This window comes from Gambusia affinis, linkage group LG13 (assembly GCF_019740435.1).
Source record: "Gambusia affinis linkage group LG13, SWU_Gaff_1.0, whole genome shotgun sequence".
In the NCBI taxonomy this organism is placed as follows: domain Eukaryota; kingdom Metazoa; phylum Chordata; class Actinopteri; order Cyprinodontiformes; family Poeciliidae; genus Gambusia; species Gambusia affinis.
The window spans coordinates 19,592,452-19,609,060 of record NC_057880.1 but is presented as its reverse complement, the minus strand read 5'-3'; the positions used below and the strand labels follow the sequence as shown (position 1 = coordinate 19,609,060).

The 16,609-nt window shown below is 39.1% G+C and overlaps 1 protein-coding gene across 1 annotated transcript in view; it reads left to right on the top strand.

Annotated features, from left to right (window-relative positions):
* Nucleotides 1–14,427, top strand: part of sptlc3 (serine palmitoyltransferase, long chain base subunit 3) — a 32,133-nt gene extending 17,706 nt beyond the window's left edge. The window contains exons 7-12 of the mRNA XM_044136632.1: nt 2,392–2,497; nt 5,477–5,696; nt 8,868–8,994; nt 13,082–13,217; nt 13,567–13,696; nt 13,790–14,427. Of these exons, the coding sequence (XP_043992567.1) occupies nt 2,392–2,497; nt 5,477–5,696; nt 8,868–8,994; nt 13,082–13,217; nt 13,567–13,696; nt 13,790–13,903 (833 nt within the window). The 3' untranslated portion in view covers nt 13,904–14,427. The remainder of the gene's footprint in view (nt 1–2,391; nt 2,498–5,476; nt 5,697–8,867; nt 8,995–13,081; nt 13,218–13,566; nt 13,697–13,789) is intronic.
* The last annotated feature ends 2,182 nt before the right edge of the window (nt 14,428–16,609 follow it).

The window sequence follows — 16,609 nt, the reverse complement described above, 5'->3', positions numbered from 1 at the left end:
ATGGTTTTCAAACTTTCTAGCAAATTAAAGTCTAAAGAGTGTGATTTACATTAACATTTACCCCCAACTGAGACAATACTCTGCAGTCCCCAGAGTAGACACTGAAAGTTTTGCCCTTTCAGTCTCTAAGCCATTCTAATATATAAATATACTTTGTTTTTTTTTTAGAATGGATAGAAGCTCCATCCTTCCTCCTATTAAGTTTGAGCAGCATCTATGTCCCTACTAAAGAAAAACATCCCCATGTTGGATGCAGATGAAATTTTAATGTTTTGGTCTCAACCAGGGAACCTTTTTTCAGACGTTTGCTGTTTCCCCTAAATTGCACGTAGCACCTGGAAGCTTTCTGCCCATCATCAGTCCCATCTCTGCGCGTCTCAACTTCCCTCAGTCTCCATAGCGATCCCACTTTCCCTCTTTCTAAGATCAAACCTGGATCTAACTGACCGCTTGTTACTGTATGTGCATGGCCATATCTTGGTAGGGTTCCAGCTGTTCTATGCTTTTTCCATTTTCACATTACAGATTCAACAATGCTCCATTAGATGTCCAAAGCTTTGGAAATTCTGCTTTTAAGTTCTGCCCAAATTCCCCCTGATATGTCAGCAGTGTTCGTTTGTCTTCATGATGTTGTTTGTTCACTTGGGTTGTCTAACAAACCTCTGAGGTTTTTCACAGACCAGCTGCATTCATACCAAGATTAACTTGCACACAGGTGGACTCTTAATTTCTAATTAGGTGACCTCTGAGGACAAGCTCGTTAGGAGTAAAATGAGTGGAATACCAAATACACCACACACTTTTGATGTTTTCACCAGGCATCATTTTTCTTTTACTTTGCACTGAGCTGCTACTTTGTGTTTGTCTGTCAGATGAAATACATCGATTATTTTTGGTTAACCATGACAAAATACATAAAGATTCATGGGGTTTGAATATTTGGCAAGACATTGTCTGTTTAGTTATGTTGTTTTACGTAACGTTTATTTTCTTGGAAAAAATAAACTGTATACTGGAATCCCATCTATCTAAGGAACACCACCAACAGAACACCTCAAATGGGCTAGTGGTTTAGCAGCAAATACATCCTGACAGGTGCAAGCTCAGTCAGTTATAGTTCCACCAATCAGACCCCCTGAGGCCTGTCTAAAGGCAAAGAAGCCTCAGGCACCTGAACAGTAGACCGCTGCTTGCCAAAAAAACTTCAGCAGCGGACACTCAAGCCCTCATTTAGCTGAATTACTTCGAAAATGGCTATAAAGTCACAAAAATATAGCCAAAGTTTTACAATGTTAGTTATTGGAGCAAGTCCTGGCAATGTGCAATTGCATGTTCACAGCAGCTGAAATGTTTATGATTTGTATCTTAGCAGAGCCGGATTTCCAACAATAGAGAAAAACTGGTTTGCACAGTCCAAGTATGCGTATCAGAAGGCATGGTGACGTTTCTCCATTTTATTTTTTGTTATTTTTCTTAATGATTTGTTGCATGTATTTATCCTTGCTTGTTAAAAATAAGCTTTAGATCTATTTGGCTTAATGTAGCTTAAACCAAAAGTGATTACTGTAAAATATTATTGTAGCAATTTACAGATATTTGCTTGTTTGTTTACATGTTCTGTAAAGAAGAAGATAAGTATCCAGTCACACAATGTCACATATCAGGTCAGATCTAATCCTGAATCAAAGAGATGCTGTAAAATAATCTTTTGTCTGGTCTTCTCTACGTAGATTTTGAGTTGCGCCGGATGCATTCTGTCCTGTTGAGCTTCAGGAGGGGATATTAGCAGCAGCAGAGCATCTGCTGTCTCCTAAATGAACCTGTCTGCGTAGAGGCAGTAATATCGATCATCTAGACAGACTGTTGGCTGTGGGAAGGTTTTTTTTCCTGCAGCTCATGGCTGGACTGAAGTTAGATTTTAAATATAAAAATTCTGGAAAATTACAGCTGGTCGATACTGCCATCTGGTGGATTATCACAGGAGATTGTTAAAACATCCCCATATGGAAAGAGGAAATTTTGGGAAATCACTCCCATGATGAGCAAAAAATTTCTGTCACGATTTATATTAACTCAAAGAAATATTTTTCCTAGTACACTTTTATGTGTGTAATTATGACAGATATCTCACATCTGGAAGAGTGGTTCTGTTCCAATGTGAGGTTTTAGAGTTTCAAAGTGAAAAGTCCAGTTTTGATCTCATCAAAGCTGATGAGCATTCACACCGCCTTAGGAAGGGTGTGAATACTTTTGCTATGCACTGTATGAACCGTCCTAATACTGTATACTTTATTGGGCAGATTTCGTAATATTATTATATATATTTTTCTTGTTATTTAGCTTATCTTAATTGTTCTTTGCCTGCGTGTGTGTGTGTTCTTGTGCTTTTAGACATGCACAGTCTGGAGAAGCTTCTAAGAGAGGCTGTTTGCTCAGGGCAGCCTCGGACCCACAGACCCTGGAAGAAGATCCTCATTATGGTGGAGGGCATCTACAGGTCAGCTCCGACTAAACTGCCTTCAGGTTCTTCCATAGGATATTGTTGTGGTGTATTATTTCAATATATTATAACTGAAAGACATTTCTTGAGTCCGATGGTTTCTAATTTTAATCTTTTTAAGCGAAACTTTTGCTCTCCCAGGATTTGGTAGAGATCTTTATTTGTAACCTGAGGTGATCCTGTGCTTAGATGCCCCTGAATGCTCTCTTTCTCTGTTGCCTCCCTTCCTGCTGTTTGAATAATTGATTGTGCTGTGTGCTGGCAGGTGGATGGGAGTGTGTGCGGCTGGGTAGGGTGTGATTACCGGGAAAAAGGGAAAAGGTATTGTGTGTCTCTCCTGGCGGTGAGCTTTCCCAAGTCTTAGTGACCCTCTCTATCTGCTCATTACCTCTAATTCAAGGCCAAATGGAGCCACTGAGATTGACTTGGCTGAGCCCCCAGCTCCAGCTGTTTATTACTGACAATATTTTCTCATTTTTACCTCATGTTGCCCTTATCTGTCAGTATCCTTCACATTTTTGCAAACAAAGTGAAAAACCTAAAACAAGGAAGCAGTCCATCCCCAAAAAAATTATTTTCACTTTATTTTATACTGCCTTGATCAGTGTGTACAGTGTGAGTCACACGAGAGGAAAATGCTGTCCTTCGTACAGCTCTGAAAGAACTAGAGCTCCATCTTTCACCTCCCTGGAACATCAAAAGGCCTGGATAAGGAGACTTTAGCTCTATCCCTGTCTCGCCTTTGATGTCCACAACGCTCCTGGTTCAGCTCTGTCTTCTATCATTTGGGCTGCAGGCTCAGCCAAAGAAAGTATGGCAGGTCAAGGATTTTTACAATTCCCCAGCTATATAATTACTTATTCTGTCTATTTGTAGCTTTAAAAGGTTTCCATCAGAGGGGAGGAAGAAGTGGGGAAAAAGATGATAGGAAAGAGTAAAAATGCCAGGAGAAAGATTCTTGAGAAACTGTAGAAAGTCAAGCTATATACACGTCTGCTCAAATGTTTCCATCCACTCATCATGGGCCTGAGCATCTTATTAAGCTGGATATTTTAAGGAATTATTCGAGCCGTTCTTTTTCTCAGATGGCATGATTATACAATTTACAACATTTATTCGAATCCTCAACTGGTCAGATTATACTAACATTCTTAATTATATATGCATCCCCTTCTGATACTTAAATAAAGGTCCCTTAGAAAGAAAGGACAGCTGCCAACAATAAGATTCTGGCTTAGTTCTGGCTGAATATTTTACGATTCTTCTCTTTATAAATGGTGTAGTTCATTTTAATTGTTTGGTTTGGTGCATGGTTCGAATCTGGAATTTAAGCATGGTCCACCATAAACTGTCGGTGGGCTTGAAATTGAGGCTATTCCAGGAACATCCAAGACAAAACCAGTTATGATGGTTGTTGAAGATCATTGACCTCTTGAAAGACTGACTTTTGTCCATGTCGAGGATGGCCAATCCCATATTTGGTAGAATTTATTGAGATAACAGTAATAAAAGTATTTATCCATGTTGGAGCAGGAAACTTTTTCTCGCCCAGCACCGTCTCGGTGGACGGTGATGTGCTGATAAATCCCAAAACTGGTTTTACTATGGATAGTAACACTGGTGTTCCAGTTGCTTCCAAGTTATACTTAGCTTGAGTTCTGGTCATTTCTGGGTTGTTCTTGAACATCTGAACCATTTTCTTGTCATCTGAGGATGACATTTTGGGTCAGACGGATACTCAGAGACACATAGATGTTCCACCAAGACGAAGATAACTAACACACATCCATACTATGTTGGAACTAATCAGCTTTCTCATATGGCATTTCATGGAAAGTCAGAGCTTGTTCCATGGATATCAACAATTTTACCACTTTGGATAAAAAGAGCAGCCAAATAATCATCCAAAAACATAAGCAGAACCTTGATGATGGGAGATTTCACCAAATACTTTTGAAGGTTTATGTGTGAAATATCTGAGGCTCAGATTTTTCTTTTTTTATGGCGCTGTTGTGGCCTTTTTGCTGTGGCTTGCTGAGGCAACAGGCTGAGGGCAGTAGATGCCAACAGGCTCAACTCACTGGTCCATAAGACCAGTGATGTGGTGGGAGTGGAGTTGGACTCTCTCATGGCATTGCCACAGAGAAGAATGCTGTCAAAGCTGCATGCCATTTTTGACAATGTCCTCCACCCATTCCACAACACACTGGTGAAACACAGGGGCACATTTAGTGGAAGACTGATTGCACCAAAATTTGCTACAGATCACCAGAGGAAGTCATTCCTACCTGTGGTACGGAGAACTCTACAGCTCCTCCGTAACTATTTGACACTTTCTATGGGGAATCTGTGCAAATTGTAACAAGTACGTGTGTTTTTAAATAATCTCTGCATAATTAAAATATGTGAATTATAATGCTGACTTATGTATATTATTATAATGTATGTTATATTGGTTTTGCTCTTATTTTTATATTATATTCTTTTCATGCTCATGTAATGGGAGCAGTTGTAAAACACGAATTGCCCCTGGGGTTCATATTCTGATTCTGATGTATTTATGTGTGGATTACAGAAAATCCACAATAAATTCAAACTTGCGCAAGTCTTTGCATTTGAAATTCATTGGAGTTATTTGTTGTGTGATAGATAGACATATAGGACTTTATTCATGTCCCAATCAGCAATTGATTGTACAGCAAGTCACATCAAGAGCAACTAAAACAACGCACCAACAATTATTATTCAGCTAGAGGGCATGGCACTAAATGCAATACATAATATTTAAAAAAAATCTAAAGAGTAATTTAAAACATACCCTGGTTACTTCAGTGTATGCAAACATTTCATCTGAACTCTAATATAAGATTTCAGAGTCCAGTTGGATTTTTTTCCCCCCAACACTAATTATTTGGTTTCTAAAGCTTACACCTGCTTGAATTCTTGTTTCCTCTTTCTGTGAATCTCTCCTATCAGCATGGAGGGCTCAGTTGTGCGACTGCCTGAAATCATCGCCCTGAAGAAGAAGTATAAAGCTTATTTGTACCTGGATGAAGCCCACAGTATTGGCGCAGTGGGGCCTTCGGGGAGGGGAGTCACCGAGCTGTTTAATGTGAACCCGGCTGATGTGGACGTGATGATGGGGACTTTCACGAAGAGCTTCGGGGCAGCTGGAGGCTACATCGCAGGAAGAAAGGTTACTGTTGAGCTCTGTTCCACCTTCCTCTGCTCACTTCATTCATCCTCACCATTTCAGATGTTTATGGGCCAACTATGAGAAAGGGAGAGCTTGGAAACAGTGCAGTAAACATGCTATTATTCACTCACGCAGAAATTAGTCTGGTTGCTAATCCATTTGGACGCAAATAGGGTCAGGATAGATTTTACGATGCAGATGAGATTAATCACACTGAAACAATTCCAATAGCCATTGGTTCTCATTACGGAGAATCAGATAGCTTAGCCGACACTTTCTTGAATTTATTTAACACCACTAATCTGGCTTCAAAGCCTGATATAGTGATAAAGTAAGTCATGTAAATTATTTAGAATTTTTAAGAATTATTTGCAGCAGGTATTCAAAACAGATGGGAGTGAATAATACAAACTCCGTAACAACAACTTTTGTAGGCCTCATGTGTTCAACAAATGTTCAATAAGCTGCAACTCAGGGCCTTTTTAATCTGCTTTTACTCTATTAAAAAGTACACTTTAGTACATAACCACAGTGGTTTCGAGGCTGTTGATTAGAAAGCAAGGAAACAGGCTTGTTGTTGAAATTAAGCTCTTAAAAATGGACACTTCCTTTCCCTGCCTTATGTTAGCTCAGTCCTGCTCTGCCTTAATAAGAAGGTAAAGCTGGCAGAGGGCCAGCCCCTTCTTGTGGCACGCATCGGAACTGCGCTCCAGATTTACCAGGATGATTTTTAACAAGCATGATGATGTTTGAAGTATGAACGTACTGCCTGGTTTGACAGCTGGCTGTTGTAAACTCTTGAAAGGGAAAAAAGGCAGGAAAAGAGAGAGAAAGCATATTTGTTGTTGTGGTGAAGTGCCCCAAATCCTGTGTTAAGTGGATACGGGTTGACCAAGAAAAGGCTCTGCACATGTGTTCTGGAAAACAGTCATCTTTTAGCTGTTTTATGAGAGAACCAAAAATAAATACACCCCAAGCTCCTTATAAGTCACTTCAACAGTGTGTTTAGAAAGCATTGTTCAATTACCCTTTTGGCAAAACCTGATCCATACTCAAAAAGGATAAGTCACTAAATACACAGGGCTTTTTTGTCACATTGAAATGTTTTACCACATAAAATTTATTTTAATATCAGACAAATATAACACACCATGTAGTTTTCATGGGGAAAGCGATCCAAACCAATCTTGCAACTCAGTTGTTTTAGGAAAGAACTCCCTTTTCATTCAAATTCTCATTTAGCAATCACTGCAGGGCTGAGAGTTATTTAGGAAGGGCTGCATGATGATGCAGTTGGTAGCACTGCTGCCTGGGTCAATTCTTCGTTATTCTCCTTGTGCGTCCTTCTACAGTCCAAAAAAATAAATGTGAGAGCAATTGATTCTCTAAATTGTCCTTAAGTCGGAGTGACTGTGTGCATATTTGTCCTTTTTATCTCCATGTTGGCCTGTGATAAACTGGTGACCGTTTCAGAGTTTACCCCGACCCTCATTCAATCACTGCTAGAGATGAATCATTTTGTGAAAAGTGTATTTATTCAGGTCAGCTAGAGTATTTTACCAGATACTCTTGTGAGTCTAAATTAATTGTAAAGTCTGCTAAGAAAAACTTGTTTAAAAAAATCTGTTATCTACAGAGCATCTCAGAAATTAATAAATTTCCTAAAATCATCAGATTTAAAAAAGCACACATTCTTGTGTGCACACTAGAATTGAATTTAATTCTAGAATTTAAATCTAGAATTCTAGCAAACTAGAATTGTGTTTATTTAATCCAGGTTCCTGTGTGTAATTTGTAAAATGTGATGTGTGTCTAATCTTGTGCATATCATATGTTAATGTTTATTTTGTATGGATGTTTTTGTATTTTATCAATTGTACCCCAGAAAAATTAGCAACCACTTTGGTAGAAGCTAATGAGAACACTAATAAATAAACAAAACAAACAAATAGGCACCCAGGACCTTTCAAGCACAAGCAAGTATAGAAAATTAATGGATGTAATTTATGAAGGTCCATAATAACTAATATTAATATTGAGCAATCATTGACTCCTTTTAGATGTGATTTTCTTCCATGACCTTCCTTTAGTAAACTGAGCTGATAAATACTGAAATATTAAATTTTCTATAAATATTAACCACAAATATTAAAATAAATTGTCTTTTTTTTATTAAGATGGAGTTTAAAACATCCTTCTTCAGATTATATTTATTTCATTAAGTGGTAGAGTTAGCATGATTTTAATAACCAGTGAGTCTTGTTCAGTTATGGACATTAAAGTGGGTTAAAGTGGCTGAAAAGTCGCTGCACGTGCACAAGGAGCTCTGGCAATGTTCCCACTCTGTGGTTTTATGAATAAGTATGCCACACCATTACTGTGACCGCTGTATGGCTTCGGAAACACCCTGAGTTGTCACTGCGTGCCCCCAGGCATGAGATGGATTTCAGACATGTTCTCCTAACTGGCTTATCTTGGTTGCGCTGAAATCCTGTGGGACCACAAAGCTGTGAAAAATCTCCTGCCTTAAACAAAAACAGATGTCAGGTTGTTCCAGAGCTCCTATCTTTCGTTTGAACATTTCCACTGAAATCCCCCTTCCCTCCATGTGTGTGAGGAAACCTCAGCCACCACCGCCGCTGCCGCCCAGTGGGGACAGATGGTGGTGAGTGGAAATGGTGGCCAGACATCATCTCCGGCTGTGTGTCATCACCTCGCAGCCGCTGAGCAGGGGCCCGTCACGGCTGCAGGCCCGCACCCAACCTCTTCTCGCTCCAGGAGCCTCAATCGAATCAGTTCCCTGAAATTCTGCTTCTTCTCCTGTCAGCCACTGGCAGAATTAATCTCCTGCTGACATTTCAGAATAATGAGCCTGACAATCCTCATTGAGACTCATTTTGTCATCGGTTCCTTCTCAGTTTAGGAGCTGGAGAGGGGGAAAGGTTCCAGAGCAGTGTTAGAGTAGGTGCCAAGTTCCTCCTAGTGACAAAGGAAGGATCTAAGGTACTTTAATTACTTTTCAGATGTTGAGTAGATTTGAGCTCTCTCTAGTGGCTAAAAGGTAGAACTACAAGTAGTCTGACTCCAAAAGTGAAAGTTTATGTATGTATTTATGACTAAAATATACACTTTTCCTAGCGCTAAAATGTAATTGCTTGTGTGCCATTGCAGGAACTGGTGGAATACCTGCGCAGCCATTCTCACAGTGCAGTATATGCCTCAGCCATGTCCCCTGCAATAACAGAGCAGGTCATACGTGCCATGAAGTGCATCATGGGAAAAGATGGAACCACAGAAGGTAAGAATATGAGAGTATTAGAGGTTTCTTTACTAGTGAATCATACCCAAAGACCCCCAGAAGGAAGAATCGGTACCTTACAAAAAAAGCATTCAGATTTCATGGAATTTTTCACATTTGTTATGTTGAGACTATGAACTTTAATGTATTTTGCTGGGGCTTTGTGTCCAAGACGAACACAGAACAGCAGATACTAAATTGGAACGAAGTGGTTTTAAAATGTAATTTAAAAAAATTTTTTTTAGGATTTCTGGGGTTTTTTTTGTTTGTTTTTTTTTACGTCATTTTTCTTTTTAAAACAGCTCAAGCTCAGACAGGTTGGATGGAGAACATCTCCGAACATCAATTGTCAAGTCTTCCTAAAGATTTAGGTTCAGATTTAGGTACTATAAGAAATAGGATTTTAGGCCTATAGGCCTTTCTAAGATATTAAAATGTGTTGCTCTACACCATTCTATTGTACGTCTGGTGGTACATTTGGGGATATTGTCCTGCCTGGAGGTGAATCTACACTCAGTCTCAACTGTTTTACAACCTCTAGCAGGTTTTCTTCCAGGATCACTCTGGATTTAGCTCCATCCATATTCCCTTCCTGTCTCTTCTGAAAAACAGCATCCACACTAGATGATGCTGCTATCACTGTGTTTTACCATGTCAATTAGGTGTGTTTAGGGTTTTGTGGTGTTTGACTTCTACATCCTAGCGCTTTCCCTCTCATATTAAAACTACAATACTTGTTTGGCTTCCCTTTATAATTGTCGCAATGCCATGAGGGCGAATAATATGGTGTGCACAATTAATAGTTGCCCTGTCTGCAGGTAATCACACTTATACAAGTTTTCAGTTGGGCTTTGCTGTTTCTTTTTCAAATGGCTTTTAACCGTACTCCATGAGATGCTCAAACCTTGGGGATATTGTTTTGTAATCTAGCCATGCTTTAAACGTCTCCTCAGCTTTCTGTGTGCTGTGTTCCCTCTTCTTAATGATACTGTTTATTATCTAATGTTCTCAAACAAACCTCTAAGACCTTCACAGCAGCTGTATTTAAGAATAGTGACCACAAATGAATGACACATTTTATAGGTTTTCGTCTAAAAACATTGTAAAACAACACTTTTCCTTCCATTTGTCAATTCTTCGTTATTTTGTGTCGGTCTGTGGTTGACAATCCTAATAAAAAACATTGAAGTTTTTTGTCTGTCACATGGAGAATGTTACAGACATTCTGTTTTTTTGTAAGGAACTGTAAATGTAAACCTTTCATCAATATTGCTTGATATTTATTCAGCAAATCTTAGAGGGAGTCTAGATACATACGATTGTGTAATTTGGTTGTGAATTTGCATATTACCAAAAGAGAAGTATATTAGTAAAAGTTTAGCTTTTTGGGGGCCCTCATAGCTGTCCACATAGATCTCACTTCTTCTTCTTCTCATTTGCAATTATGCGTTTTTCTGTGCAAAAAAAAAGTAAGCCAGATCTGGAGGTCACTATCAGCGTTTGCATTAGGAGTTGGACCTGCAGGAAAACACTAACAGCTGTTTTGTCAGAAAATGTGGAAGCAATTACACGGGTCTGCCGTGGCAGGGAATGAGGGATCATGCAGTCTAGGAGCATTTTCATTTAAGTGTGATGAATTCTGAAAAGTTGCTGCTTGAATTGAAATAGACACAAGAACAGGGAAGAGACTTGTTAAAGTAAGTACCTTCTGTGTAGATGTTCTCCTGAAGAGGCATTCAAAGGAAGGAACACTGACAGTAATGGTAAATGAGTGACATTTGAAGGACCTTAAGCATATGTCTCGTACGGAAAACAGGCAGTCGTGACGTAAACTGTATGGGACATAACAACAAAGAAGATAGAGTGGTGTAATGGGTTAATCACTTTAGCAACAAAAGCCAAGTAAACTGTGGTTGAGGTATACTGTGGGTTCATACAAAGATGAGCAACTTTTATCTGGCTTTGAATCAGGCATGCCTTGCCTCTGACGTAGCTGTTGTGAAGAAATCAGTCTTGACCTGTCTTATTGAGGGGAGGGAGCGCAGCTCCAGCGTCCAACACAGCCCCGACTCCAAACCAGTTTAGCATGGAGGCAGTGACTAATTTGGGGAAGAGGCTAAATGAATCTATGTATCAATAATAGAATCACTTAAGTAAAAGAAAAAGGTACAGTGCAGTAACCAGTACTACACACTTCTGAACATAGATAACATCAGTAGCCTATAGGATACTTGTTAACAAGCTTAACATGCTATATTGGTATTAGCTAGTCATTTTTAGCTAACATTACCTGCATCCAACAGCATTATTCAACTCAATTGGTAAGTTTGGGGGGAAACTGTGCAAAGTTCTTTGTGTTTTCCTGGTTTGCTTCCATGATTCTAACACAAACCTGCGAAGATCTACACAACATGTTTCCGTCACTGCAGCACAGGTGTAAACCCAGCGCGAGCCTCTTAGCACTCATGTTGAGTTTAAAGGAGGCCTCGGAAAAACACGTCACGACTTGTTAACAATGGATAACGACTGAAACAAAGTGACAGAGAGCACATATGTGGGAAGTGTGGAAGCCTCTACTGTATCAAATCGGCAGGAGTAACAGAAAGTTGGCCTCTCTGTGATAAAAACAAAAAACAGCTTCCAGTCCAGGGAGGCAAATCTGATTCTGTGGGTGGGAAATGCCTGCCCATGCCGGCGGGCCTGGTCCAATATAAAATGAAATCCTCCAATAGTTCTTCCTACTCCTTCTTCTTCATCTTTCCTTTTCCTGTTAGGTTTTGCTTTAGTCACATATTCTTATATGATTTCTGTGTCTTGCAGCAGGCTTTTGACCTCCCTGGCCTATCTTACCAGAGAGGAGCAATTTACAAAATGAGGCCTGTGCTTTTTGGCAGATGTCCGAACGCTATGTTTTCTCTCTCTCCTCTCCACCCCTCTCTCTTTCTCTCTTGTTTTGCTGAGATAAGGGGATTTAAAGTGCTCTCTTACATCTCTTTGAAAGAACTGCCAATCTGTTCCCAGGTAATCAGAGGGAAACAGAGCTGGGATCCAAGGCCGGCTCATGCCAAGCCCTGCTACAACCACAGAGCAGCAGGCTCCCCAGCGATTCACATTGTTCAGGAACACAGGGAGGGGGTCAGCAGAGCAGACCGCCTCTGCTTCCTTTGATGTGATTTCTAATATAGTCATCTTGAAATCCTGTGCATGTGATACTTACGCATTGTTTATATTCAGTCTCAGTCATGGCTAAGCTCAATAATTTTGTGCGAAATCCATCATAACTAATTTGTGAGCCCTCATTCTGGCAACAAGCGTGTGTGTAAACCCTGCTGTCAGGCAGACAAAACTGAACCATCTGCTGCTGCAGCAGCCCAGTTGTGATCATGGCAAATTTATGGGGAAGGGTAGAGGGTTCACAAACAGTCAAAACAGTGTGGGACTCAATTTCAGTGTTTTCCAGGTCTGGATAAATATGGAAATAAAAAATAATAAGTGCTGGAAAAAAATAATATTTTCAGACTTTCTTCCCAATACTACTAACTGTGTTGTTCCTTATACCTTTCTTTTCCTTTTCTCTGATACTTCATCATGTCTTCACCCCCTCCAGCCCCCAAGATCCTCCTTCCTCCCTTTTCCTTATTTTATTCCTTGTGCTGCTTTCTTTTATGTCAAGTCATTCCTTTCTTTCATTTCTTTTTTTGTACTTCATTTATATCTTTTTTTTACCATCAATCCTCAGTCCTATCCTTCCTTACTGTCCTTTGTTGCAAGCTTCCTTCATGCATCTCTTGTTTCTTTCCTTCTTCTTCAGTTTTGTATTGTTTTTTCCTGCCTTATTTCCTTCTGTCTTTGTGCCCCACTTTCTCTATGTTTGTTGCTTTTTTGTGTCCAATCTGATTTTTGTGTTTGTTTCTTTCTTCCTTGTGTTTTTCCTTGGAGCCGCAGAACTTTGGGGCAGATGCCACTGCAAGGAAGACGCACTTAACACTGTTCCCCACTGGGGAAATTGAAAGTATTCAGGGGAAAAAAATCAATGAGTTGTTGCATTACTCATGTACATCTGGTGATGTCCCTGTTTTAATTGGAGGCATCAGACGGATCCGCCAGTTGGCAGAAAACACCAAATACTTCAGGGCCAAGCTGAAGGATATGGGCTTCATCATCTATGGCGATGATGACTCCCCTGTAGTTCCAGTGCTGCTCTACATGCCTGGCAAAGTGGTGTAAGTACGCCTAAACTCTCACCTACACACGTAACATGATTTGTTTATTCACAGAGTTCAACATTTAATCTAAAGCAAAGATTAAACTTGTAAACTGTCTGCTACTTCAATAATTATCTAACACCTTTTGATGTACAGACAGCTCTTTTGTTCTTCATATTAAGTACATTTCAGCAACAATTTATGATTCATTGTGCAGATCTAGCATGCCGTGAATGTGAAACTGCTCTTTGCAAAACTGAAATGGCACACACATTTCTTCTATGTGATGCATCTCTGCATACCAGTATATTATGAGACTGGTACCTAAGGGTTTACCAGTTGTTGTTTTTTTTTTTTTGCTACCTAGGGCCTTTGCTCGTGAAATGCTGAAGAGGAAAATAGGAGTTGTGGTGGTTGGCTTTCCCGCTACCCCGATCACAGAGGCTCGAGCTCGTTTCTGTTTGTCTGCTTCGCACACCAGAGAGATATTGGACGAGGTAAACACACTGAGAAATCCACCAACAGTGACTGTTTCGTTTTAAACTGTGAATAAAGGTTTAGAAAAGGTTCTGAAACCTTGTTTTCTTCAGGTGCTGCAACAGATGAACGAAGTAGGAGACCTCCTCTGTCTGAAGTTTTCACGGAGGAAACGCTCTGCTCTTCCTGACGCCTGCAAAGGGGAAAACACCGAGGCAGACAGCTGATGTGACGTATCGCACCTTGACTTCACAGTGTCAAAACTAAGTGTCTTACCCGGTGTTGACTCATTAACACATATTTTAGGGTAACACCCATAATCTATGCACAGAAGAGGGGACAAATGTTTGGCAGCTGTTTCTTAGATGTTGTTGCAAGCCACTGATTCAAAAGAAGAGCAGTTTTTGCTCCTTTGAATTAAATTTATTTGTTAACACGTTTGTTTTTGAGCACTTGCAGAAAATCACTGCAGAAGCACGGCAGGGACCAGTTTTAGCTTAAAGGAATGTAGAAAATATTCTGTTAGCATTTGTCCACATAAAAGGCTCTCAGATCAGTTTATATAGAGAATTAGGAAAGGTTTAAAACATATTTAGTAAACAACTGTGTCAATATATCTTTAAATTAATGTTTGAAACCTTTTCTCTTAATATATTTTTTATTAAATATATTTTTTTCCTTATACATTATTGTCACTTTTAAAAATGCTGTCACTGATAATTAATTCATGAATAAATTATTTTACCTACTATCTATTTTGTATTATTTTAAGCAACACAATACTCGTTTTAAAAGGGATCATAGCTGATGCTAGTATATTCACTATGATTCATGTCTTCAACAGTGAGAAACATCAAACGTGGGTATTAGCACATAACACAACAGCTAACCAGGAAGAAAGTAGTGAACACAAAGTGTGCAGCTCTAATTTAAGTTCAGAAGATGAAGATTTATATACATTTATCTTGAGAGAAAGAGAACATTGGTTGAAATGTTTGTTTGTAGATTAAAAACCTGACTAATGGGAACCCTACCCATTTTCTAAGGTAGGTAGTACTAGCTAGATATCTGGAAAAACAAATGCACTTTTATGTGCTTTGGACTTTTATTCGAAAACTCAGTTTAATATCACTAAAAGCAGTTATTCATAAAAACTCCAACCAAAGTGGAAATTTATAAAAAGAACTCTATAACTTTATATTCTAATGAAGAATATAAAGTTATATTCTTTATATTAGTTTATATAAAGAATAAAGTATATACTTTATAAAGTATATAAAGTATACTTTATATACCCTAAAAGTACTTTGTGGCATTTTTGTCACTTTTGTTACAAAATTGTAATTTTTAAAATCTTAACAGGTGTTGCAGTTTCTGCACCAGTTCTGACCAGCATTATTTCTCTGACATACCTGTTGTTTTGAGGACTCCCTTCTAACACCGGAATACTTTGTATAAGCAATCTATGCAAAGACTGTGTATAACATAATAGTGGTGAATAGAAGCAGCTGAAGGTCTGCTTTCCACAGAGCTGTCCGTGTTTTTATTTATGAGCTTCTCATCATTTAAAGTTTGTCTACAGTTAGTTTTCTCTCAACCGTTAGTCTAAAAAGTAACTTCAGGGCTACACATGTAGTGGATTCGGGGATGTTAAGAAACTTCAGCAGCTGCAGTCAAATGCCCCTCATTCCTTGGTCTCACGTCCATTTAGAAACGAAGATAAAACATGTTGCTGCTGCTGTTAATTTTCACTGGTACACATGAAAACAGAACATTTGAAGAAAGTGTTTATTAACTGAAATTAATACATGATTTCAAATACTTTGTTTATGTCAGAACCAGGTGCTAATTGCAATTCATAGGTGTTTTATACTTTCAACATTAAGTTATTTTCCCTGCCGATTTCTTTATTTTTGAAAAGAAAAAGTGGCCGTTGAAAACTTGGTGAATCATAAAGTTGATTAATTATCTACCTGACATGTGTGTTGAAACCCTGAGCCTCTATGCAGTAGCTTTTAAAACATCCTAATCCATGATTATTTTCAGTACTCACAACCATACTGAAATGTTTTGTGGTGAAGACTGCATATATTCACCGAATCCAAACAGTTTAATTGTCGGTGTTTTAAAGACCACTGTGCTCATGCACACGCAGGCTGCTCAACAGTTGCGAAGGTAAGCATGTAGAGTATGCAGCACCTGGGCCAACAGAAACCTCACCTACCAATTAGTGTTGAACCCTGAATTCTCATGGCATGGGGTAATCATTTGATTAAGACAGGAAGGATTATAAATGGATGATATATGTGTGTTTTCACAATGTGTCAGGCTGGGTCTAGTTTGCGCTTGTTTTTCTTCACAAGGAGACACTGAGCTCTTATCTCCATAAACAACATAATAATGTTTGACTTTTTATCTCTGAGGAATGAGCTCCAAGCAGGTACTCAACCAAAGTGAAAGGTAATGCCAAGGCAACAAGTTCCAGCATCAGCAGAAGAGTGGCACATGGTTTGTCCTGACATTAAAACATCAGCGAAGCCACACTACGGGTGTCAAGGCCTGCCTGCACCAGCCTCTTTTGAACTTCACATCCAAATTCACTGCACTTATTGCAATGGCATGTAGCTGCTGTTCTGAAGGGGGATCCTCTGCTACGCCTTTGATGTCCACCACTGTGTCCAAGGCAGGCAAACATGCTCTCTGTTTTCCATTTAGTCTGACATTTTTCTACTTTGGGAGAGGAGTTTTGAAGTGAAGCAGACGAAAGGACACATTTGCATGTTTTGAAAATCTGTTCTCTGTTTTGAGAAAGAAAGACAGAATGTTGTATTAAAGATCTAAATCTGGAAATTCTAAACTAAGATATGGATTTAATAGATGTTTAATAGATCAAACACAATAAAGTGATGTGATAAAAGATTCATGCTTTTATG